This window comes from Ailuropoda melanoleuca, chromosome 10 (assembly GCF_002007445.2).
Source record: "Ailuropoda melanoleuca isolate Jingjing chromosome 10, ASM200744v2, whole genome shotgun sequence".
Taxonomy (NCBI): domain Eukaryota; kingdom Metazoa; phylum Chordata; class Mammalia; order Carnivora; family Ursidae; genus Ailuropoda; species Ailuropoda melanoleuca.
In genome coordinates this window covers 36659775-36685122 of record NC_048227.1, presented here as the reverse complement: position 1 = coordinate 36685122, position 25348 = coordinate 36659775, and the positions used below count along the sequence as shown (strand labels likewise).

The following is a 25348-nucleotide window of genomic DNA, read 5'->3' as shown; positions in this document are numbered from 1 at the left end:
GTGACACTTCACTGCTCTTGGATGTCGCCTACCACACCTCCCAGGACCGAGGTTCTGCCTACCATGAAGAAGCCATGGGCTGTCCCCACCTGTGCCAAACCATCCATGTGAAGATATGTCAGTACCTTTGCTGGAACTGTCATTGAGTCCAGAATCTTGTCTGCGTACAGTTAACATTTTTCCAGGTCCATAAATCAGCCTGTCATATTTCGTTCTTTATTAACTTAATGTTAGAGATTTTGGTCAGTATTTCTCTTGTTGATTTTGCATTAAAAGTAGTGTGTGTCTCGGTCTCGTGCGTCTGTTCTGTCTCCTTGAGCCCTGCTTGACAGGAGGCTGGGCACACAGGTGAATTGAGGTGAGGCCGTGTTGATCTGATTTACTCACTTGCTGGGACAGGTGTGGGGGTGGGGTGGGCATGACAGAGACAGGTGGTACTCTCCCCTCCCCTACCAATGGGGACCTGTGGCCAGATTAGTTCACAGCACTGCTGTCGTGCCCAGGACTGTGCTGTTGGAAGTGCTGGCTCCTTCCCACGTCCCCTCCCTTGTGTGTGTCCTTTAAGTCACACAGTCCAGCTGCTCCTCAGTCCTGGGCCTGAGGGTCTGCACCCGGGATGACCCTGGTGGCCCAGGTAGCACCCTTGGTTGTGTCCAGGAGTCGCATGAGCCCCCAAGGCTCTGTGTGCACAGCACTCCCTCACAGTATAGCTGGCCTGGCTTGTGAGGACATGGGCCTTAGCCTGGAGACTGTGACTCTTCCCCACGTAACTGCCCCCGAGGACGGAGAAGTTCCTGTTCATGGGGGGAAGGTACTGAATTTGATTATGCTTCTGTTATGTTACATGCTTTGCTTATAAAGGGACAAACCATTAAGGGATTGACTGAACCTCAGCTTGGTCCAACCTTGGTACCTCCCGTGAGGCGGGGTACTTAGGAAATGCGTGAGGCACACTTGGCTTACTGCCGAGACACAGAGTGATTTCCATAAATGAGTGATGTGCTTCCACTCGCAGCCCAGCTAGAGGAGCTGTCCCGCTGGTCACGTTTGTACTGTGCACAACGTGGAAGAACTCAGATTCTCTTAGGTATGTTTTACAAAGTCAGGCAGTCATTCTCCAGATCTCTCACTGATACTGGGTGTTTGGTACTTTCTTCATACTGGTCACTGGCAGCTGTATTATCTTCACGTTAGTGCCCTTCACAGACACTGTGTTCTGAACAAATTGAAAGTTTGTGACAACCCTGAGCAAGTCAGCCAGTGCCTTTTTTCCAACAGCATTTGCTCACTTTGTGTCTCTGTGTCACATTTTGGTATTCTCACAACATTTCAGCCTTTTTCATTATTACCGTATTTGTTTTGGTGATACGTGATCAGTGATTACAACGTCCTGAAAGCTCAGATGATAGCTCTCTTTTTTTTTAAGTAAGCTCTGTGCACCCAGTGTGGGGTTTGAACTCATGGTCCACCAACTGAGCTGGCTGGGCTTCCCGATGGTTAGTACTTTTTTAGCAATAAAGTATTTTTTTATTTAAGGCATGGACTTTGGTTTTTGTTTTTTTGGATTTTTTATTTTATTTTATTTTATTTATTTATTTATTTTAAAGATTTTATTTATTTATGTGACAGAGATAGAGACAGCCAGCGAGAGAGGGAACACAAGCAGGCGGAGTGAGAGAGGAAGAAGCAGGCTCATAGCAGAGGAACCCGACCTGGGGCTCGATCCCATAACGCCGGGATCACGCCCTGAGCCGAAGGCAGACGCCCAACCGCTGTGCCACCCAGGCGCCCCTGGGTTTTTTTTTTTTTTAGAAATAATGCTACCAGTGCTTAATAGACTACGGTCGAGAGTAGGCGTAATTTTATATGTACTAGGAAACCAAGAAGTTTATTTGACTCACTTTGTTGCGACATTACCTCTATTGCAGTGGTCTGAAACCGACCCACGGTATCGCCGAGGTAGGTGTGCACCTTGCCTGCAGATCCTACGCTCTCCGCAGACCTCTGCGTGAGAAGGCTGCCTCCCCCCAGCTGTGGTGCAGCCCCCGTGTTGATGGTGACTCCTCGGCTGGAGCCGGGGCATGGTGTGTCTTTTCCGCCTGAGCCAGCCGTCCTGGGGCCAGCCTGCTGCAGGGAGGGGCTCGCGCAGCACTGTGGGGGCTGCACAGGCTCCTGCCTCTTCTCGCCCCCGGCCGCTGCCCTCTCTGCCTCTGCCCTCTTCATGTCTGGGGCACAGGGTGTTCTTTCTAGCCTGGTTTTGACTTTATGTGTTTGGTGCGTCTCAGGATGAGCTTCTCCTTCGGCTCTCCTCTCATGGTGGCCGAGCTGTCGCCCGGGGTGCCCACCCGTCCTTCCTGTTTGTGGCGCACCTTCTATAGGACTTGGTTTCTTCATCGTTCCCTGTGGGGCTCCTTTCCCTGTTTAAATGGAGAGGAAGTGTTTGTTCTTTATGAACAAACAACACAAGAAACAGAGTTTTGTATGACCACACTCCCTTAGTTATTCAGATTTATAAAATGAAGTGTTCCGTTGTAATCAACCAGCTTTTATAGTTACAGTATTGATAGACTTCTTATCACCTGGTACCTCCTTACAGACTCAGGATCTTTCCGTTTGGGCATATTCTGATTAGCTGTACTTACTAATCTCATTTTAAGGTTTACAGGGTCACAGCTTGGCTAGTGACAGCACCTCCAGGCCAGCTTCCCCATCCTTTTTTCCTACCACAGACACTTGTGAAGGCCTCCTTCTTTTCAGACATACCAAGGGATTCCAGTACCATATTCTCTTTTTTCTGTTCTAAAACATGGAGTTAACTGCTGTCCTGTGTTGTGTTTGTTTCTGGGTTTTTTTTTGTTTTTGTTTTTTTCCCTGAGTTCTTTTAACGGGGAGTACTATTAGAAGCAGTCTGGATGCTCTGGGTTCATTTTGTGGTGTTCTCCAACAGTCTGGTGGTGGGTCGGCTCATGATGTCACTCCTAGAACACTTCAGAGTCCGAGCTGGGAAAGGCAGTTTTCTTTGTGGTTGTGGGTGAACTTGTATGTATTTCTGATTTAACTTTGAGCCTGTCTAATCCTTCCCCCCCACCCCCGCCAAGATTTTATTTGTTTGAGAGGGAGAGTGAGAGATAGAGCGAGCGAGCATGAGCAGGACGGAGGGGCAGAGGGAGAGGGAGAAGCAGACTCCCCACCGAATAGGGAGCCCATGCGGGGCTCTTTCCCAGGATGCTGGGATCATGACCTGAGCGACGGCAGACGCTTAACCGCCTGAGCCATCCAGTCGCCCCTGTCTAATCCTTTCTTAATGCCCACCTAAATCTTTACTATTTCTTCTCCCAACTCTATAGTATTTCTTTGTGTGTCATTGGCAACTGCTCTGTCATTGCTTTCTTCACAAATTAGCAAAGACATGGTAACAGCATCACGGGTTTATTGGTGCTAGCCGCAGTTAGAGAGGTACCTTGTTTTATCCTGGCCTTGCCAGTGTTTGGTGTTCCTATGTGTCGTGAACATAGATAATCGCCATTACTGTCTATCTGTCCGTCCTCCAGCCTCTCTTGTATTTACAAACATACAGTGCCATCTCCGGCCGCTTTAAGGTGTCTTTGGATACCTTGCGCGCTTTCATCTCTTGGTTCGTTGAGTTTTTTTGGTGTCTATTCTTTGTCCGTTTCTTTGCCTAAACTCTTGATCGTTTATGAATTTGAATGAGTTCTTGTATGTAAATGAATGCAGTCATATGTGATATATGTATTTCTAGCAGCTTATTGAGACATAATTTGTATACTGTACATTTCACCTGTTTAAATAATTCAGTGGGTTTTAGTGTATTCACAAAGTTATATGGCCATCATCACGATCTACTTCCAGAGCGTTTTTGACACCCTAAAAAGAAACCCAAGACCCGTTAGCAGCAGACCACCCCCCCCCAGCCCCTGATGACCACTCATCTGCTTTCTGTCTGTGGATCTGCCTCTTCTGGACATTTCATGGAAATGGAATCCCACATTATGTGGCCTTTTGTGTCTGACCGTTTTGCCTGAGCATAATGTTTTCTATGTTCATTTATATTGTAGCGTGTATCAGTACTTCCTTCTTATGGCTGAATAATACTGAGTTTTATGGCTAGACTATGTTTTGTGTATCCATTTACCCATTGGTGGACATGTGGGTTGTTTTCACCTTTTGGCTGTTAGGAATCATGCTGCTGTGAACATTGTTCTACAGGTTTCATGTGGACATAGGTTTCCATTTCTCCTGGGTATACACCTAGGAGTGGAATTGCTTGCTTGTATGGCACCTGCTTCCTTTCGAGGAGCTGCCAGACTGTCTGCCCAGACGGCTGCACTATTTTACGTCCCAGCAGCAGTGGTGGGAGTCCCGGCTTCTCCACATCCTCACCAACACTGGTTACTGTCTGTCTTTTTGATTCTAGTCACTCGAGTGAGTGTGAGGAAGAGTCTCCTCCTGGCTTTGATGTGCATTTCCATAAGAATTGATGATGTTAAACATCTCTTTGTGTGCTTATTGGCCATTTGTGTATCTTTTTGTAGAACTGTTTATTCAGATCCCTTGCCTGGATTTTAGTTGTGTGTGTGTGTTTAATTGAGTTGTAGGAGCTCTTTATGTGGTCTGCATCCAAGCCCCTTAGCAGATACGTGATCGACGCGTACTTTGTTCCATTCCACGGGTTGTCTTTTCACTTTCTTGGTCGATCAAAGTCCCTTGATCTGTGTTTTTTTCTTTCTTTCTTTTTTTTTTTTTCCTTTTGTTGTTTGTGCTTATGGTCTCATATCTAAGAAGCCATCGCCAGGTCAGGAGAATTTACTCATATATTTTCTTCTAAGAGTTTTATAGTTTTAGTTCTTACATGTAGATCTTTGGTAACATTTGAGCTAAGTTTTGTATCTGATACAGGAAAGGCATTCGACTTCATTCTTTTTGTGTGTGGCTATGCAGTTGTTGAAAAGAGTGTCCCTACTCACTGAAGGGTCCTGGCATTCTCTCAAGTATCAGTAGACTGTAGACATCTAGGCCTCTACTTTTTTTTTTTTTTTTTAAGATTTTATTTATTTGGGGTGCCTGGGTGGCACAGCGGTTAAGCGTCTGCCTTCGGCTCAGGGCGTGATCCCAGCGTTATGGGATCGAGCCCCACATCAGGCTCCTCCGCTGTGATCCTGCTTCTTCCTCGCCCACTCCCCCTGCTTGTGTTCCCTTTCTCGCTGGCTGCCTCTGTCTCTGTCGAATAAATAAATACAATCTTTAAAAAAAAAAAGATTTTATTTATTTGACGGAGGGAGACACAGCCAGCAAGAGAGAGGGAACACAAGCAGAGGGAGTGGGAAAGGAAGAAGCAGGCTTCCAGCAGAGCAGGGAGCCCAATGCAGGGCTCGACCCTAGGACCCCGGGACCACGCCCTGGGCCAAAGGCAGACGCTTAAGGACTAAGCCACCCAGGCGCCCCTAGGCCTCTCCTTCTAAGCTCTGTTCCGCTCCCCTCTGCATCTGTTGTATGCCAGGACCACCCCATCTTGGTTGTTGTAGCCTCATAGTAAGTTTTGAAATCAGGTTGTGTGAGTAAGGTAGTTGTTCAGCTTTGTTCTTTCTGAGATTGTTTGGCTATTCTCTGTCCCATGTGAATTTTAGAATCAGCTTGTCAATTTCTGCGAAGAAGCCAGCTGGGATGTTAGTAGGGATTCCATTGAATAATTTTTAAAATTTTGTTGAATTTTGAATTTGTTTAAATAACTTAAAAACCTAACACTCTACCTGGCTTGGGGGTGACTTTGGTTGAAGTGAGGAGCTGGACTGTAGATAGGTAATTTCCCAGTTGTTAACCAGTTATTCCACTGCTATCTTTTTTGAGAAGCTTATTCATTTTTATCAGCTGTAACTTTTTCTTTTTGAAGTAGGCTGCGCACCCAGTGAGGAGCTCAACATGAGGCTTGAACTCATGACCCCGAGATCATGACCTGAGCTGAGCTCCAGCGTGGGGCACTCAACCGACGGAGCCACCCAGGCACCCTCAGCTATAACTGTTATGTGTGGCTGACAGTCCCTGGAGTCTTCTTTCCACAACGTTCTACTTGCATGCTCTAGGACTGCTAGGCTAACGTTCTGTTGAGTTGCGGATGCGGTCTTAAGCCCGTCTGCGTTCAAGCCCTGATTGAGCACCTTCTGTGTGTTCAGCCTTGTATGAAGTGCGGGTGGGTGAGTAGGCAAGGAGTTCTGGATGGAGACACTGTGGTCAGAGAGTTTGGACTGGCTTCCTCTGTGGGCTGGGGTTGGCTGCAGGTGGCATTGAGGTTGGGCAGTGATGGGAAGGCCAAGTGGCCGTGGCGGGGGGAGGGGCGGTGGTTGGAGATTCACTCAGTGCTGAGGGAGGAGAGTGAGGGTGGATAGGAGCTGGATGGCGGGGTTGCTGGGCATGCGAGATGGGGCTGGGGGCTGGGATTTGAGCAGGGAGGGGACTTGGGAAAGGAGAGCAGTGGCCTGAACCCTGTGGCAGAATGTCAGATGGTTTTGCCCTGTGCTTGGTGTTCGTGTTTCAGCAATTTTAACGCTTTAGTTCATACATTTAGGAAAAGTGAGCCGCTTTGAGTCTTACCTCTTTTTCCTGTGTCCACCAGTATGACACCGTTCCTATTCAGTCCAGCGTGGTGTTATGTGCTTGCCCGTCCCCATCAATGGTGAGGACCCAGACTGAGTCCGGCACGGCCCCTGCCATTCCCAGCGGTGGTAGCAGACAGGGCGCCACCATGGACAGCACCGCGGCCGAGTCCCGCCCGAGCACCAACTCGCTGCAACACACCACACAGCCGCCACCACAGCCTCGGAAGAAACGGCCTGAAGACTTCAAATTTGGGAAAATTCTTGGTGAAGGCTCTTTTTCCACAGTGAGTATCTGCCACTGCTGTTTCTTGAATGAGTGTATTTTCCTTGGGAAGGCTGACTTTCCTCAGGGCTTGGAGCTAGGGAACCCCATTACCAGGGCGGTGTTCTTCCCTAGGCGAGGGTCTCAGACCCCTTTGGGGTTTACTCCAGTTGCGAGGGTGACTTGGGGCCACCTCCCACCAAGCAGATCACATGGTTAAAATACCTAAGCCATGATTTTGTAGATGGAAGCTTTAAAAGGCATCTATCGGTTGATTTTCTGTTGTTTGGTTTGGTTTGGTTTTTGATGCAGTTAATTTTTATTCTAACCAATCATCAACAGATTCCATCCTGTGTCCTTGTGTCACATTAGCAAGGTCTTGGGAAGCTTTTCTGTCCCTTTGTTTGAAAGTGTCAGTATCAATATCTCTTAAGAGCTTTTGGGAAACATTTAACGACCTTTACTATTTTGCTATAATTTATTTATTTATTTATTTATTTATTTATTAAGATTTTTATTTATTTATTTGACAGAGAGAGAGACAGCCAGCGAGAGAGGGAACACAAGCAGGGGAGTGGGAGAGGAAGAAGCAGGCTCCTAGCAGAGGAGTCTGATGTGGGGCTCGATCCCATAACGCTGGGATCACGCCCTGAGGTGAAGGCAGGCGCTTAACAACTGAGCCACCCAGGCACGCCTATTTTGCTGTTATTTAAAACAGTATATAAAACAGCACAGCCTTGACCCCTGCTAGAGGCGCAGCCCCAGACCTGCTAGTCCCCGGGTTTTCGTGGCCTCAGTTTCAGTCAGGGCCCGCAAGTCACATGCAGGGTACCTCTGTTTGCTACCTGAGTTGTGCCTGTTTTGTGGCATTTTGCCTTTTCAAGCAAAGAAATGAAGGTTCAGAGCAGCCCCTTTGCTGAGGTGGGAGACCCACATGGCTGTGATGGGGCGTGGGGCTTGCGCAGACTGGGGGCAGGCCTGAGCACCAGCACACCCTGTGGATGGCCAGGGCCTTCTTACCTCAGCCTCAGGGAAGAAACCTCATGTGAGATGTGTTTTCTCTTTTCTCTTTTTACATTCATGAAATGTTGCAAAATACGAATAAGAACATAAAGTTTTATAGTTCACCCGTGTTCCCAGCTTGGTTTTAATCAGTGTTAACTTTTTCCTTCCCTCATATACATATTTTTAAAGGTTCTATTTATTTATTGGAGAGAGAGAGAGAGCGCACGTGCACGAGCATGTGTACACAAACAGGGAGGGGCAGAGGAAGAGAGGGAAGCGGACTCCCCACTGAGTAGGGAGCCCAACATGGGGCTTGATCCCAGGACTCCGGGTTCATGACCTGAGCTGAAGGAAGTTACTTAACCGACTGAACTACCCAGGTGCCTCCCCTTACACTTTTAATTTAGATTTTTTGTTGGCAGTTTCTGTTTAAATTATGGAAGAATTGTGCCCTCGTGGTAAAAATCTTCAGCTCGGAGGACAGTCCCCAGTAATTCTAGTACTCACAGATCCTCTCAGAAAGAAGAAACTATTTTGAAAAGAACCTTGGGTGTTCTGCACAGTTACTTAAAATAATCAGGTAAAAGAAGCAGCGTTCTCTCTTTATCTCAGTTTTGCTTCATGGACATTTATCTTGACTAGTAAATGAGGACTTTATTTGTGAAACTCCCCCTTGTCTGTGGGTCTGCACAGCGGGTATAAGTAGGCACCATTCATTCTGGATGATGCACTCCTGATGTTGAAAAGCCCTGGCTGTAGTTCTCGTCATCCCTGTGCCTTTTGAACCCAGGTGCCAGGGAAAAGCACCATGAGCAGGGGTCACCTTCCTGGCGCGGTGTGGAATCCTGCAGTCTGGGTCTCAGATGATATGTGCTACCCTCAAGGTCTTTCTTATCACTCCTGAAATAGAGACCACTTAAAATTAGATTTGCAGGGGAGGGTGGAGGACAAGCGGCGGTTCCCAGGCTGGGCAGGATCTGCACTTGGCCAAGCCTTGCGCTGGAGAGTGGGGAGGCCCAGCCTGCTGCTATCTGGTCCCCTGGGGATGATCTTGATGTCCAGATTGGCCCTGCTGTCGGCCCCAGTGACGTGGAGGGATGTGTCATGCCTTGTTCCCTGGAAAAGGGATACTCCCTGCCCTGTGCCCATAAGGAAGCCTGAGCATGCAGTGTTGAATTCACACAACAGAAAGATTTCCTAAGTACTTCCTTCACAAAGGGTCCCATCAGTTATTAGTACTTTCTTAGAGTTTTTTTCTTCCTCTTCCCTACGAGGTAGGTAGTATGTGCTCCTGTGAAGAAATTTAACATTTCATAGACATATAACCTAGGGAGGGGTTTCTTTCCCCACCCCATCCCCATCACCCCCCAGTGCTTGAGAACAGTCCACACAGGTGCATTCCTCCAGAAAGATCTCTGAGATCTTTCCACTTGAGCACATGTGATCCAACCCCATTTTTCTTAATCACTGCAGGGTGTTTCACACAGTGCTTTCCCAGGAGCACTGGTGAGTCTGCTGGAGAATCCTGTAATAGGATGAACCTGGCCTGTGGCCTCAGAAGGGCTCCCCTGGAGGCCCAGGGATCCCCCCAGGATTTGGGCAGGTTTCCATCTGCACTCTGGTCCTCGAGCCATCCTTCCTGCAGGTGTCTCAGGAGGGGCGTCATCCGCCTCAGCTGGCCGTGGTGAGTGGGGCCTGCCCCAGCTTCCCAGCCAACTGGCCTCATCAGTCATGTGGAAATTGGTGCTCATTTGTGCCCAGGAATTGCTTGTGTAGAAATCTCTTTTCCAGGTTGTGCTATGACCTGTTGGCTTTCTGTCCCCAAAGCACAGTGTGAGTGCAAGCCTTAGGTGTTCTACCGAGAAAGGCTGCCAGGAGTGGGACTGAACCCTGGACGGGAGGCACGGCATGCAGGGGGCACTGTCTAGAGGCCCCATGTGCCTTAGTTTCCTGTGCCCTTGATGGCAGGGACAGTGTTTACCGTACCTGAGCGCAGTGTCAACTGAAATGTACGGTCACAGTTATTTGAAAAAGCCCAAATTCAGGGCGGCTTTTTACAATGAACATATACTGAGAACATATTCTAAAAATTGTTTTTTGAAGGAGTTCCCAGGACTCACTCGAGGTATTATTTGCTGTTTCTTTCTACAACTTGTGAGGGTTACGTTAGTCCAAGATGTCCCCGCGTGCATACTTCACTGCACCATGGAAACTTAGCAGCTGATCGAGAACCTTCTCGAGGCATTTGATTGATCTATGCATTTGCTGTTTATTAGAACACATTAACTTTATCGTTGACATCCAGCCAAATTTGTTAGCAGAGGACCAGTGTGTTTTAATGTAACTTCAGATATTTAAATGTAATTTCATGGAGCAGGTTGGCCTGTGCGGTCAGCCACAAGGTGACTTGTGAGAGTCGATGTTACACTGAGTGTTTTTTGTCTTCTCTTCCCAAACCAGGTTGTCCTGGCCCGAGAACTAGCAACCTCAAGGGAATATGCTAGTAAGTACTAAGTCCAGGGGGCTGTATGTCTGGGATGCAGGGTAGGGTGTGTGTTAGCACGTGGCCACCAGGCTGCCAGCACCTGGAGGTTCTGTGCTGATTTCAGGGGTGGGATGCTGCTGGTCTCAGAGACCACAAAGCCAGTGGGTAGGTTTTGTGAAAAACTTTAATTTGTACCAGTTACCTTTATGAGTTTTGTTTTTAATTTTTTTTTTTTTACCATTATCAATCGTAGTAACTTGCTTCTCTCTCACTTTAAGTTAAAATTCTAGAGAAACGTCACATTATCAAAGAGAACAAGGTCCCGTATGTAACCAGAGAGAGAGACGTGATGTCACGCCTGGATCACCCGTTCTTTGTTAAACTTTACTTCACATTTCAGGATGATGAAAAGCTGTGTATCCTTTGAACAGTCAGAGCTTTCTGAAATCACACCAGTTACGCCCATACTGTTTTGGAATCATGACCCCATTGTGTACTTTCACAAGTCCTTCCTTCCCTGGAAAGGACAAGGGTGGCATATTCTAAATACAAATGAATTCACATCACTTTGCTTTGAGAGGCCCTGGGATTGCTGACGTTCACTGAAGTAGAATGTCACTTCAAAGGAAATCATCACAAACCTTCTTGAAGTTTTTTGTTCATAAGCATCGTATCTTAAAGGATTGTTACTGTTTTAACCCCGTGATTTATTCAAAGTCATTCCCTTATTCCTGTAACTCAGAAGCAGGGATCCAGGGCCCCTCTCTGCCCTCTTTGGCCCAGGGGTGTGGGGTTTGGTTGGAAGGGACATCTTTTCCAGGCTTAGCCCCCAAGTGAGAAGTCCAGGGAGCGTCCTCCCCGGACCCTCCAGGCTCCCTCCTTCCTTCCTCCCCGCGGCCCCGCCCCCGTCTGTTCTCTGCCTGTGGATAGTTCTGATGACCCAGGGCCTCCGGCTCTCCGTCCGGGCCGTCACACCCCGCTGATCGCTGCTTCCGAGGACCTCTTGTGCTTCTTGCTTTCTCCACTAACCCCTGGAGCAGTGTTTTCTTCCCTCCTTTACCTTTGCTTAGGGAGCAGGGCAGGCAGGGCACCGTGGTCGCCAGGGTAGGCCACACTGTGTCGTCTGCCCGTCACGCGGCCTGGCTGGCCAGTTTCTCCTCACTCCACAGCCCTTTCCTGTAGTTTTTCCCAGCCAGGAGTTCCCCAGCTCCTCTGTGCCTCAGCCCCTCTGTGCCCCAGCAACTCTGTCCTCAGTCCCATCAGACGCTCTTCTGGTTTCTGCTCCACTGAGAGAGGTTGGCTGTCAAAGGGAGTTGCCTCGGGGCTTGTTCAGGCCTAAACCTCAGTCTTGGCCTTCGTTCTTTCCCTCCTGCCCTCGTGTCTCCTCAGCTTCCACCCCTGCCCCAGGAGCTGGTCCCCGTGAGGGCTTGGCTTCCCCATCCACCGCCCCTCTCGCCCAGGCCTTCCCTGCCTCTTTCTACACAGATTCTTCTGGCTTAGAACTGTGCTCCACCCCGTTCCCCCTTCAGCACCATTTTCTGGCTCCTTCAACTGTCCGCTGAATTTGTTGTTTTGCTCCTCGAGAAGTTCTTGTTGAGTGCCCAGTGATGGGAATATGCTGGTGAAAAGGTGAAGAAGGCTCGGCCCTTGTGGAGGCTGCATCCCGTGGAGGAGTTAGACACACCCAGACCAGCAGTGCTCGTATAGTAGACTTGAGGGAGCAAGGGCGGTGAGGGCAGGTAAGAGGGTGAAGGACAGTGCTGCTCTTGGAGATTGGTGGTCTCTGGGCACGTGGACTTGGGCCAGAGATCTGGGTGGAGTGAGGGCTGGGGTGCTCCTGTGCTGGTGGAGTGAAAAGGCTGGGCAGGGGCCGGCTGCTCCTCCCCTGGCAGCCGACAGAATTATGGATTTTCTTCTCAGTGTGCAGGGAGCTGAGGGGCTAGGGTAGAGCAGCCATTTGCTGTGGTGGTGGCTGGTGCCACGCTGAAGGCTCTTGCGAGGGGCCTCAGGGTCGGGGTGCACAGGGCTGCGGTGACTGAGCCAGAAGGCACCGAGGGAGAGGCCAGGCTGGAGGCGCGTGCGGTGTTGGTGTTCAGTGCGTCTGTGCATGCTGGTGCTGGCAGAGCACGGTGAGGAGTCAGGGCCGTGTGCGGACTGAGGGCTGGGGGGCGTCAGCAGGCTGGGAAGAGTTCTGAGGCCTGAGCCCTCGTGACCCACACACAGAGACTGACACACAGGAGGCAGGCTGTTGCCAGTGAGCGGAGCGGACCGACCTCGGGGGCCCCAGGGCCAGCTGGTTTCCAGTGAGGGGTGCGTGGCGGCCAGGTCAGGTGCCGCGGAGTGGCTGAGTATCTGGGGCCTGGGTCTGCCCTGTGGAATGGCCCTTGTACTAGTTGTTCTGGGGTGGGGAGGGGGTTTCAAGAGAGAGAGGTGAGGAGGTCTGGGCAGCACACACAGTGGGTTCTGCCCAGTGGTTCCACCTTCAAGGGGGAGCAGTAAAATGGTCTCGTAGCCAGAGGCATGTAGGGCAGAGAGGGGGCTCCTCGTTGGTTTGTTTAGGGTTAGAGAATGAATGCTTCTGCCTGGCTGCAGCATCACCCCGTCCCCGCCACTCTGCCGTCACTGCTTGTGGCCCCTGAGGACATTGAGGAGTCCTCTTCATGGCTGCTCACTGCCTCTCTCACCTCTGAGCCACCTTGATTGGTGTGTCCCCTTGTGCGGCTCGGGGACAGGAGTAGTGCTCTGAGCCATAGGAGGCTGGGCTCCACTTCTGTACCTCCATGGCTTCGTGACCTTGAGTCACTGGCTTAACCTCTCTGGGCCAGGCTCCCCTGCCAATCACAGGCATTGAGCTTACCGGGCTCTGTCACAGGCCTGGTCTTTGCTCATCCTTCCAGGAATTCACCCACTTCATGGAAGAGAACAGCTTCCTCCTTGCTGCCCTGGGCCTCTGGCCGTGCTGAGGGAGGGAGAAATGTTCTAGGAGGTGAAGTGGACTGAGGAGGTGTGAGAGAGTACTTCTGGGGATGAGGAAAGTATGTGGGCTCCAACACGGGCTTGGAGCTAGGACCCTCAACAGTTGTCATGTTCAAAACCTTTGGTCACCTTCGCTCCACAGCTGAGCAGAGAACTAGAAGTGTCCTTCACCCAGGAAACAGGAACTCACAACGTGGTCAGATAAGGGGCAAACCCTGTGAAGCTCAGAGAGGCGCTGTGCTGCGCCGAGGCCAAGCCCCTTCTGACTGCTGCAGGCTCCTACGCACGCCCGAGTGCCGAGCTTTGTGGCTGGTCCAGGTGGGGCTCCTGGCCTGGCTGGCACTGAGGTCCTGCGTTGGGGTCAGACAGGCCGCTGGGGAGGAGGCCACGGACACCAGCCTTCCCTGCAGACCAGACAGAGCGGGGTGAGCTGTGAAGGGGTCTGGCTGGGACCGTTTGCATTCCCTGCGAGTAAGGTGTGTTTTTTTGCTTCGGGTTCCTGTTGTCCTAGTTGGAAGGGCTTGGGTGGCCACAGGTGGGGCCGAATCAGGGACAGGTTTGGGCAGCTTTGGTCACTGGCTCCTTCTATCCTGGGCTTATCCTCACTGTCTTGCAGCATCAGACTCTCTCCTCCGTGGGAGATAGCAGTGCCCTGGTGAACAGAAGCCAGACAGAAGACCTTGAGTGCAGGCCACCCCTTCCTGCCCTCAGAGCCACTACCTAGAGTAGTGAGGACTCTTGTCACTGTGTCCCTGGCTGCTGGGGAGCCGTGAAGTACCTATAAGGTTTCCATTTATAGGTGCAGTTGTTTGGTGCTTCCAAGAGGAAGCCGTTGTATGGGATCCATTTTTGTTCCAGTCTGTAATCACACCACAGTGGTGTCTGAAGGAAAGATGCCTGTGTTTCTTGCCTCTCTCCCCAGTGGGTGGCCAGTAAATTGATAGAATCAAGAAGATAATCAAATGGTATTCCTCTTGTAAAACTTGTTACTTGCATTCGAGAAACTTGCATTCGAGAAACTTGCATTCTTGTTACTTGTTACATGCATTCGAGAAACCTTTACATGATGAATTGACTCTTAGCTCTCCGTGGAATACAGTTGGTGCTCAGTAAATGCTGTGTGTCCACTGTGGTGCGGGTTTGGGGGCTGAATTAGGATGGAGGGTCCCCTTCCCCCTGCTGAAGCCTGCCAAGAGGCATGTATGCCACAGGCTCTGGCCACTCTGTCTAGTGGCTTCCCTTTACTGAGCCCATGAGTACCTTTGGGGATGGTGGGGTCCAGAAGGAGCAGTCGGGCCGAGGGGTGTGTGTCATTGTATTCTCGGGGAGAAACCTATGCTGGGGCCTGGGCCTGGGGCTGGGGCCAGGGAGTCCTGTCAGCCCCTGCAGCTGTGGGTTTGATCACAACAGGTGATCTTCAGCTGACCTGAAGAGGGACAGCTGTCTCAGGCCTCGGGTACCTTTGGTTTTCATTAATTAAAAATATTTCTATTGGGCTGTAAGGTTAGTTTAAAAAAATGATTTTGTACTCTTCCTTAACAATGCAATATTTAGACTTTGGTCTTAGTTATGCCAAAAATGGAGAACTACTTAAATACATTCGCAAAATTGGCTCATTCGATGAGACATGCACCCGGTTTTACACGGCCGAGATGGTGTCAGCTCTGGAGTACTTGCATGGCAAGGGCATCATTCACAGGTACCACGCCAGCGGCCTGTGGGCTTTGCTCCCCAGGCCTCGGGTCAGCTCTGTGGGATTTTCTGGAGGGGTGGGAGGCCTCCTTGTGAGAACTAAGGAGAAGTTGACGTCACCCGGTGCCAGGTGAAGTTGGCCGCCAGTGGCTCTCTCGGCCGTCCTGACTGGTGCTTTTGGTCCCCGCCTTGTAGCTCGCATGTGTGCTTGTTTCTGATCTCAGTTTCCGTGACCCTATGATACTGTCAAATCGAAAGTGTTCGTATGAGCTCTTTCGTTGTTGCTGTTATGGGTGGGTTTTTTATTGTGGTGAAATACACATAACAAAATTTAACATTTTATTTTATTTTATTTTTTAAAGATTTTATTTATTTATTTGACAGAGATAGAGACAGCCAGCGAGAGAGGGAACACAAGCAGGGGGAGTGGGAGAGGAAGAAGCAGGCTCATAGCGGAGAAGCCTGATGTGGGGCTCGATCCCATAACGCCGGGATCACGCCCTGAGCCGAAGGCAGACACTTAACCGCTGTGCCACCCAGGCGCCCCAAAATTTAACATTTTAATCTTTTTTTCTGGTTTTATTGAGAAACAATGAACATTGATCACTGTATAAGTCAAAGGTGTGCAACCTGATGGTTGATTTATATATATTGTGAAATGATTACCTGACCACAATAGGTTTCAAAGATCTTCCTTTTATGGGTTAAAAATGATGGATTACGCAAAATAACAAGTGTATTGAAAATGACAGGTGCATTTATAAAGTGATGCAGTTTGAATGTACTCATTAGATGCAGTTGATATTTGTTCAGTGTGACCATTTTAGACTTGCATTCTTGGTTGTTAGTCCATAAAGATTATAAGTATTTAATCAGTTCATTTGTTTTCAGCAAAACTTAGAGTGTGTAATAATGCTGCTATTTAAATATTTCATCTCAAATGTACAAAATCTACTTTCACAGGGACCTGAAACCCGAAAACATTTTGTTAAATGAAGACATGCACATCCAGATCACAGATTTCGGAACAGCAAAAGTATTGTCCCCGGAGAGTAAACAAGGTGTGTGAGTGCCCTGTTTCCAGCATGTCCCCGTTCAGTGCTTAAGATCAAAAACAGCTTCTTAGAAATGTGTTGAATGGCCTCGTATTTGTTGTCAATGACCTGTTTGTCATACCTTTGCTGTTGTAAAGTAGACACTTAAGCTTTCACAGGGCCAGGCCCTGGCTTCCGTGGTGGCTCTGCCTGAACCCTGGGCAGTTTGCACCTGGTCTGGTGGGTGGAGGGAAGGCTCTTCCGGGCGGTCTTTGGTTGGTCTGCCAGCCAGTCTGGATGTTGCTGTCCCAGGTCCTTGTGAGCACCTGGGAGTGTCCACTACGGCTCACCCTCCCTAGTCCTAGAAGATGCCAGGGTGCCACATTTGTTCTTGGTCTTCTGTGCAGGAGCGTGGGGTTGATGGAGTCAGCTCCCAGCCCTACGTGTAGGCATCGTGGGTTGCAGCTGTGAGAGCGCCATCCCTATATCCCGGTACCCGCCATCTGCCCGTCTGTCTCCCCATCTCCTCTGTGTAGTTGATCCAGGCACGCTGATGATAGTGAGGTTCTGTGAGATCACAGAACAAGTGGGGGCTGATGTCTAACCTGCTGCTCGAGTGCATATTTATAATTACAAACCCTCATGATCATGGTCCCCTAGGGTAATTCCTGGTGTTGGTTTAGGTATCATGACCACTGTCATCTGAGGAGGAGGAGCTGACAGTAAAGTGGGCTGGAAGAGTGCCTTTGGGTGTCCTAGCTAGCCAGCGGGGACCTTGAAATTAATAAGGGACCTTGAAAATGAACCTTGAGTCAGGACAAGTGTCCTGGACAGAGCCACCCTGAGCCTGGCCCTCGAGTCTGGGGCAGTGTGCTCGCCTCTGCCAGGGCTCGTGGGGACCCATGAAAGAGAAGGACTGGGTTCAGAGGGAAGCACCCACCTCGCTACAACTGCCCTCCTGTGGAAAAGGGGAGCCTGAGCCCCATGCAGCAGTGGGAGAGCCCTCCAGCTCAGCTGGGCAGGCCTTCTCTGCCTCAGGTTGAACTGAGGCCTCATTAGTGAGCATGCGCAAGCAGGGCGGCTGCCGGACTGATGCCTGGGGTCCCCTCCTCCAGCTGCGCCTGGCTGGGCCTCTGTGAGTTCTCTTCCACAGGGTATCTCACCTTTGCTTCCCAGGTGTTCTTGCAGCCCTGTGTTTTCACTCTCAGGATTGTTGAGAAGATTCTGTCAGGTAGTGCCTCAGTGTTTGTGCAAACACTCATTGAATCACCAAGACTGCATCTTGGATTTGGAAATCCTAGGGCACCACCCTTTTGTGGCCAAAACAAAACTTGCAATCAAGGAAGATACTCTTATTTCTCAACAAATTTCTGTCCTGGTGCCACTCGCCTGCCTTTTGCAGCTCCCTTTCCCCCCTTCCCACCTTGGGGAAGTCCTCTAGGCACTTGTGAGATGCCCTGAAGCCTTGATCTATTTGACTCATTCCTGTTGCATAGTAACGTCGTATTGGCCGGCAGTGTTTTTGTGGATACGGTGTAACCCATAGCCATAAGCATTGCCCATGACCCACGTGCACTGGACAGGAACTTGGGGCTGCTGCGGTCCCATTCTTGTCTCATGTGTGACTGCCCATGGGGCCCCCCAGTCAGCCTCAAGAGACAGCCCCCTCGCCGTCTGCTCTGTCCCTTTTTGCTCTGCGCGCAATCTGACGCTTGGCACGAGCTGGTCCTGTCGCCTTGTAGCCATTTAGAAAACAAGAATTTAAATGCATTGGTGAAATAGTGAAATGAACATGCATTTCTTTCTAGAAGTCTGAAAGTCTTTACACTGTAAACCAGGGAGAGTTGCTTGTATATTGGATGAGTTGGCTTTTTTTTTCCTTTAGGGAAAGAGGGAAAAACATGTATAATTATGTGTGATTCATTTTAGTGACTTGCTCTCACTTTCTGTTTAAAGTAGTTCAGAATCTTAGAATTTATTCTTGTGTTAGCTTTTAACTTTTGTACAGAGATGGTTTCCCAAAGACGTGTTAAGCTTGCAGCGAGCAAGCGTTGGTGGGAACATAGCCCAGGCTCCTTAGCTGTACTGTGTGCATGAGCTTGTTTCAGCCTCCTGGCAAGAGGCAGGTTGTCTGTCTTCCCAGACCTCTGTCCCTGTGGGTCATTCCTGTGTCTCTCTCTCACTGCTTCCTATGGGGTCATAGTGGCCCCCTGGTTGTGAGGGGCAGGAATAGGAAAGAGCCAGCTGTTGAGGAGGGTCTGTGGGATTGATGAGGACTTCCTGGCACAGAGGACTTGTGACTTCTAACCTCACCTAACAAGGGTCCCAAGTGGGGGCAGCTTAATCATGCAGGGTAAGCCCCTTGTCGGTGGCTGTGTCACTGGCGTTTGCCCTCTTTGTAAGCGGTTTGAGTGAAGGCCCGCAGTGGGGGTGGGAGAGTGGAGGAGTGGTCTGGGGGTGTCGTCATCACAACAGTATTAAGTCCTCTGATCCCTTAGCATGGGGTATGTTTTTATTTAGGTCTTGTGATTTCTTTCAAAAATCTTTCATAGTTTTCAATGTAGAAGCTTTGTGCTGTTTTTAGCAAATTCCTAAGTATTTTATTTTTGAGGCTTTTGTAAGTGGAATTGTTTCCCGAATTTCATTTTCAGGTTGTTCAGTGCAAGTATATAGAAATACATTTCATTTTTGTGTCCTGATTTCGTGTCCTGCAGCCTGGCAGGATTTGCTTCTTAGTTGTGATTCTTCTTTAATGAATTCCTCAAAACTTGCTGCGCGTAAGGTTAAGTCATCTGTGATTCAAGATGGTTTTACTTCCTCCTTTCCGCTCTGGATGCCTGTTCTCTCTTCTTGTCTACCTGCCCTGGTAGGACCTCCAGGACCGTGTGGGGCGTCCTTGTCTTGTTCCTGATCTTAGGGGAGAAGCTTCCGTCTCACCATCAAGTGGGACACTCGCTGTGGGGTTTTCCTAGACGCCCTGATGAGATTGAGGGGGTTCCTTTCTATTCTTACTTTGTGACGTATTTTTGTCATGAAGGAGTGTTGGATTTTTATTAGATCCTTTTTCTGAGTCTCTTGAGATGAGCATGTGGGGTTTTTCCTGTTATGCTAATGATACATAGTATATTGATTGATTCTTCTATGTTGAGCCGCCCGTGCATTCCTGGGATAAATGCCACTTGGCCATGGGCAGACTGCTCTACATGGGCTGCTGTATTCGCTTTGCTCGTCTTTCGTCCAGGAGGTCAGCCCGTTCTGTGGAGTGTGCTGGCTGTGCTTCGCTTATGGGCTTATGGGTAAGAGCCTAGCAGTCTGTACTTCAGCTTTGAAGAGAGTAGAGGTGTCCTCTGGCCACAGGAACACTTCTTGAGGTCCCTCCTTCCTCACTGGCACTTCTGAATCCGAGGTGGTGGCCAGAGTGTTCCTTGGCCCAGGATGCTGGTCACTTTCTTTGAATCACTTTCAGGGGTGGAGGCAACAGCCCAGCCCAAGACCCTCTTGTTTCCCCTGACCCTGTGGCCTACTTTCAGTGGGTCAGTGGCGTGGAAATAGCAGCGTTTTGGCCAACGGTGGGTTCTGGGCCTGGTTTTCTAACTGGTGGAGCAATTTGGCCTTTGGTTCATCTCTTGAGCCTCTGGGGGAGGGAACTGGGTTATCTCTGCTCTTACCCTCGTGTCATGCATAGAGGTCAGCTGTCCGTGAAGCTGAGAGGAAAAAGTTGTGTAGTTTTCCTAAACTTGCAGTGAAATTGGACATTTCCTTTAGTTCTGAAGGTAGGTAACAAACACCTGCTGTCATCAGGAGCAGTCATAGGTGTTTCCTGGTCCCATCACACTTGTCACGGATTCCTTCTTTTTTTCCCCTTAGATTTATTTATTTATTTTAGAGAGAGCAGCGTAAGTTGGGGGAGGAACAGAGGGAGAGAGAGAATCTCCAACAGACACCCCACTGAGCTCGATCCCACGACCCTGAGATCAGGACCTGAGCCAAAATCGAGTTGGACAGTCAACCGACTGAGCCATCCAGACACCCTCGACCCCACGTTTTTTTTCTTTAAGATTTATATATTTGAGAGAGAGACTGAGTGCGCACGCACCCCTGTGCTAGCACGAGTTGGGGGAGTGGCAGAGGGAGAATCTCCCCCAGACTCCCCACTGAGCATGGAGCCTGCTGTGGGCTCAATCCCACAACCCTGAGATCAGGACCTGAGCTGAAACCAAGACTCAGAGGACACGCCGCCGACTGAGGGCCACCACGGTTGTCACAGATTCTTTTTTTTTGTTTTTTTTTTTTTTTAAAGATTTTATTTATTTATTTCACAGAGACAGCCAGCAAGAGAGGGAACACAGCAGGGGGAGTGGGAGAGGAAGAAGGAGGCTCCTAGCGGAGGAGCCTGATGTGGGGCTTGATCCCAGGACGCCGGAATCACGCCCTGAGCCGAAGGCAGACGCTTAACGACTGCGCCACCCAGGCGCCCCACAGATTCTTGATCCGTTATGTGCACCCGGTGCTGCTTCAGAATTACCGTATTGCTAGACCTGCCAGATCTTGTTGTTATTACATCGGTAAAGAGAATCATGTACTGTTACATCACACTGTCACTGCTTTAATGTTTGGGTATTTTTGTCCTTTGTCATTCCACATATTTTATTTTACGCCTTTAGAACATCATTCTGAGGGCAGTCCTATTCTTTTCCACACACCAGAGGACTCATTCATCTCATGAGTAACAAGAGAGCTCCTGTCCTCAGGCGTGATTTCATACCTCCCTCCCTGGGGACTTGAAGTCCCGCCTCCGAGAAGGTGGGCATGGGTTCCTGGGTGAGAGAAAGCAGCAGGTGTCATGGGAGACAAGCCGACCCAGGCCCAGAAAGCCTACAACAACCACACAGCCCTAATGACATCATGATTGACTGTTTAAAGCCCAGCCATGGGCGGGGGGGAGTTGGGAATAGTTTATATCTTTAGACTTCATTTGGTTCATCAGGTAGCTATTTAAAGGCACAAATACCTCTATATATTGTTTGATAACCTGAATTATTTATTTAATTATGTGTAAATACATCTTTCCATATAATAATACGTTTTTAGAGCTTTTTAATAATAGCATTAAAAAAACAAATCTCGGGTGCCTAGGTGGCTCAGTCGGTTGGGCATCTACCCCCGCCTTGGGTCATGATCCTGGGATTCTGGGATCGAGCCCCGTGTGGGGCTCCTTGATCAATGGGGAGTCTGCTTCTCCCTCTCCTTCTGTCCTCTTTCTTGCTCTCTCTCAGGGAAATAAATAAAATCTTAAAAAAAAAATAGCAGAAGCAACGCATGCTTACTGTGCAGAATGGACACACAGTAGTGGCAGTGAGTTACCAAGTGGGGCTCCGGGGCCCATGTCATCCTGCTGCCTGTGCAGGATCCATCCTTGAGGACCAGGTGCCAGGAGTGCAGTCACTGGCTCAGAGGGCAAGTTTGTTCTCTATGGATTTGATGCTTTTTCGAAAATTCCTCCCCTGAAAATTACACCCTTCCATATCCCCACCAGTAGCACAGTGTGTGTCTTCTCAAGTCTTTGCCAGCAGTGTGTATTTCCTTTTTTATCTCTGCTGATTTGATAGGCCATCATGTTTTCGTTTGCATGTCTTTGATTCATTGCATCATTGAATGGTTTCATTTGGTTTTGGCTCTCATTTCTTTTTTCCTCTTATGAATCACCTCAGTGTTCTTGGCAGTATCACTCAGGGTCCTGGCAGGATGCAAATGCAGCCGCAGAGTCTTTATAGGAAAATAACTTACTGAAGGGAGCATTACGGAGAGCAGGGCTGAGGAAGCAACAGGGCTGGATCCCCACAGAGGGGACTGTGAGCCTCTCGGCCTGGGGCAGGTGCGGGGGGGCATCGTGGTGGGAGAGGGGCGTGGCGTGAGGTGAGGCAGGAGGAGTAACACCCATGGCTCTCCCCTGCCTCCCTCTGAGGGCTCCCGCTGACTCCAGGGCTACAGTATACAGGAGCCCCCTTAGAGCACAGAGGAGGACAGAGAACACGTCTGGGGACATGTGGGGAAGAGCAAGCACACTGGCTTTGTCTGTGTCATCTTCCCTGGCATGTGCCTTGGAGGCCTTTGGACGGCAGTCAGGAAGTCTCCCCCAGGGCGAGCCCTTGCCACTTTAAGGCCACCCCGGGGATGGTGAGCAGGGACGCAATGGCCTCTCTCAACCCAGACGCCATGTGCTGCGTTGGTGTGGCTGGGCGCCCTGGTTTCCGTTTGCATTTTAATTCAGGTGTTGTGTTATTTATAGCCATATACTGTCGAGGATTTTGTAGACAGACCAAACATGGGTCTGTTGTGTTTTGTCCCAGGAAGCTGTAACCTCAAGTCATTTGTCTGTTAGAACTAGGCTGGGGTGCCCAGTACAGAGCCTCCAGTCAGTGCAGAAGGAGAAGGTTGCTTCCCCTGACTGAACGTACACACAGCCCAGCAGGAAGAACGAAGGCACTTTCAGCTGTCCTCCCTTCCCCAGCTCCCCCTCATCCAGGATGTCCCAGAACAGAGCTGGCTCCCCCTGTTCTATTTAGGGCCATGTCTTCAGGGGGTAGGAGAGCGCCGTCCCAGCGAGGCTGCAGAGGCCACCCAGGGCCTGGGACGTGTGGGGCTGGAGAGCTCCTGCTGTTGGCGGCCGTGTGGGATGCTTAGCTGCACCCCTGCCGTCTGTCCACTAGGTGACCGGAGCTCCCTCCCGCCCCTGTTGTGCCAGCTGGAAACCTCTTCCGGCACTGCCAGATGTCCCCTGGGGGCCTGTCTGTCCCCAGTTGAGAACCCTATGTAGACTTGTCAGTAAGCCCACCTGGCAGGATCCTGCATGGGGCTGGGTGCTGCTTTCTGTGTCCCCGGTTTCAGAAGTGGCCTGGAGGGCTGGAGACCATTTGCTAGGAGGTGTATTTGCTGTGATGTTCTGCTTCTCAGGTCAGTTCAGGAAAATGTGTCCTTAGGGACAAATACTTTCTATCAGGGATTATTAAAGATACTGAGTAAAAGGACCGTTTGATCTGCAAAAGGGTCAGGCTGAGTCACGGGGCTTGTTTGCCCAGAGCAAAATGATGTTAAACAGTGGTTAGGCCTCCTGTCTGCCGTGGGGTGCTGGGACAGGAGACAGGGCCATGCTGGAACCTGCTGCCAGGAAGGGTGGTCTCCTCCGGGGGCTTGTCCGAGCAGGACCAGAGCCTTGCCAACAGCTGTTCAGTGTAGGTGCAGGGTGCTGTTATATGGGGCTTGTGTGGAAGGCCATGCATGGCAGGTAACGGCAAGTGATGGGGGACATCTCTTGGGAAGTGTAGAAGGTGACGCAGCATTTGACACACTCCTAAGAGAAATGTTTTACTCTCAGACGGTGGGCAGCTGTCACATGGGAATCCTGGTCCTGTGTCTGTCAGTCACAGGGAAAGGCGGAGTGGCTGTGCTGTCTGCCATGTCAGAGGACACCCCATGCGGATGCCTCAGGAGCCATGCAGTAGAGCAGGCTGGCTCCTGCCAGAAATGCCGCCCCATCGGGGCTGCTCAGCTGCTCATGAGCCCCTGAGGTCCTTGAGGGCCGCTGGGGTGACTCAGGTGTTGTTATATCATCTGTTTTGTGATGAGCGGGTTCAGAGGGTCCTGCTGCCACGGACCCTAGGAGTTTGGGTTGAGCTTGGCGAACCTGGTGTTGTGCAGCCCAGTACTGGAGGCAGCGGGGTGTCGAGAAGGTTCCCTGGCCAGAACTCCCGGCTCTCGCTCCCTTCATCGCCCCTAACCTCCGTGAGCTGTTTGTTAGGGGCGCGTAGCCTGGAGAGGGGCCGGGCCCTCCCACACCTGCACGTGTCCCATCTGTGCCTGCTGTGTCTGGGGCTATTTAGGCTCCACAAGTCCCCTGTCTTCAAGTTGCTCCCAGCTAACAGGAGGTTGGGCGAGTGCCTCTCTAGTGGGTCTGTGAGAGGTGCCCAGAGAACGTGTGGTGGGGTGGCCTGGAGGGGACTGCCCAGGCAGTCAGGGCTGGTGTCACAGAGTGGGTGATCTTTGAGCCAGCCCTAGGAGGAGAGGGCCCCAAGAAGGGGGTTTGAGGGGAGGTCCCTGGACAAGTCGGGCTCTCGGGAGTGTACAGTCTGATTCCAGGGGACTAGTGCTGTGACAGAGAGCTCCAGTTAAACCTCGTGAACCATGACGTCCTGATGGTTGAGCGTCCACGGTGCATGGTTGGTAAATGCTTGTGTCTCAGCCTGACCTTTCTCCCTTTTCCCTCTTCTCAACAGCCAGGGCCAACTCGTTTGTAGGAACAGCCCAGTATGTGTCTCCAGAGCTGCTCACAGAGAAGTCGGCCTGTAAAAGGTAACTCACTTTCATCTGATCAGAATATTTTCTTTTTTCTACAGTAGCTATTACGTACATTTTTTCACGTACAGTTAATAGTTCAGCGAGTGCCTTTTCAGGCCGTTATCAGTGTCTGTTTTGGATAACCCGCATGCTGCTTCATCGTTCTGTGTTGTGCTCCTGAGGCTGTTGTTGCTGATGCTTTGAGATTTGATCTTGTTCCTTTAGGAGCACTTAGCCAGTGGGGGAAAAGTGTGGCCGAGAGGTCTGTATTCCTTGCCGTGTCCCTGAGCCCTGGGATCCGTTGCACTGCCTCGGGCTGCTGCACCCTGGCAGTGGCAGCTGCAACAGGACAACTCTAGCAAAACAGGCTCTGCAGAGTGTGGGGAGAGGCCCAGAAGGCAGCCCGTGTGGGAGGGGGTGGAGCTGGATTCCCAGCTGAGGCCCAGCCAGTGCCAGCCATCCGTACCCATCGCTTAGAACTGGCATGGGCCTGGAGCCACAGGGTTGAGGGCGTGAGTGGGGGCCTGGGTTTTGAAAATGAGAGCTGCATAGGTGAGGCTCTGCTCACAGGAACAGAGAGGTCTGGAGAGTGAAAAGTCAGCAGCAGGGTAGCGGGGGAGAAGGGGGTGGGTGGGGGTGCTGATGGCCAGGAGCAGGGAGCAGTCGGGAGAGTGGTCTTGGGTGGGCCTGAGGCAGGCGGAGGATGGAGAGGTGGCAGTAGAGTCTGGGGTCTCATTGTGGAGAGCCATTCCAGATGACAAGTTCTGTGGCTGGAGCTTTTCTCTGGCTCCTTGCTGCTGGAGGGAGGCAGGGGGCCTCCCTCAGGTTGACTGGTACCGACAGGCTGCAAGGAGCCGCTTTTCCGGAGAGACACAGCCCTGCCAGAGGTGGCAGAGGAGTGAGTGGTTCTGGGGATGGCTCTGTGTTTCTGAGTGTGACCACTTTTTAA

At 50.5% G+C, this 25348-nt stretch overlaps 1 protein-coding gene across 2 annotated transcripts in view; it reads left to right on the top strand.

The window, feature by feature from the left end:
* PDPK1 (3-phosphoinositide dependent protein kinase 1) overlaps positions 1–25348 on the top strand; it is a 93042-nt gene that overhangs the window by 43768 nt on the left and 23926 nt on the right. For both annotated transcript variants that reach the window (XM_019807276.2, XM_019807277.2), the window contains exons 2-7: positions 6629–6895; positions 10339–10381; positions 10642–10779; positions 14894–15038; positions 15995–16092; positions 24339–24414. In XM_019807276.2, the coding sequence (XP_019662835.1) occupies positions 6686–6895; positions 10339–10381; positions 10642–10779; positions 14894–15038; positions 15995–16092; positions 24339–24414 (710 nt within the window). In that variant the 5' untranslated portion in view covers positions 6629–6685. The remainder of the gene's footprint in view (positions 1–6628; positions 6896–10338; positions 10382–10641; positions 10780–14893; positions 15039–15994; positions 16093–24338; positions 24415–25348) is intronic.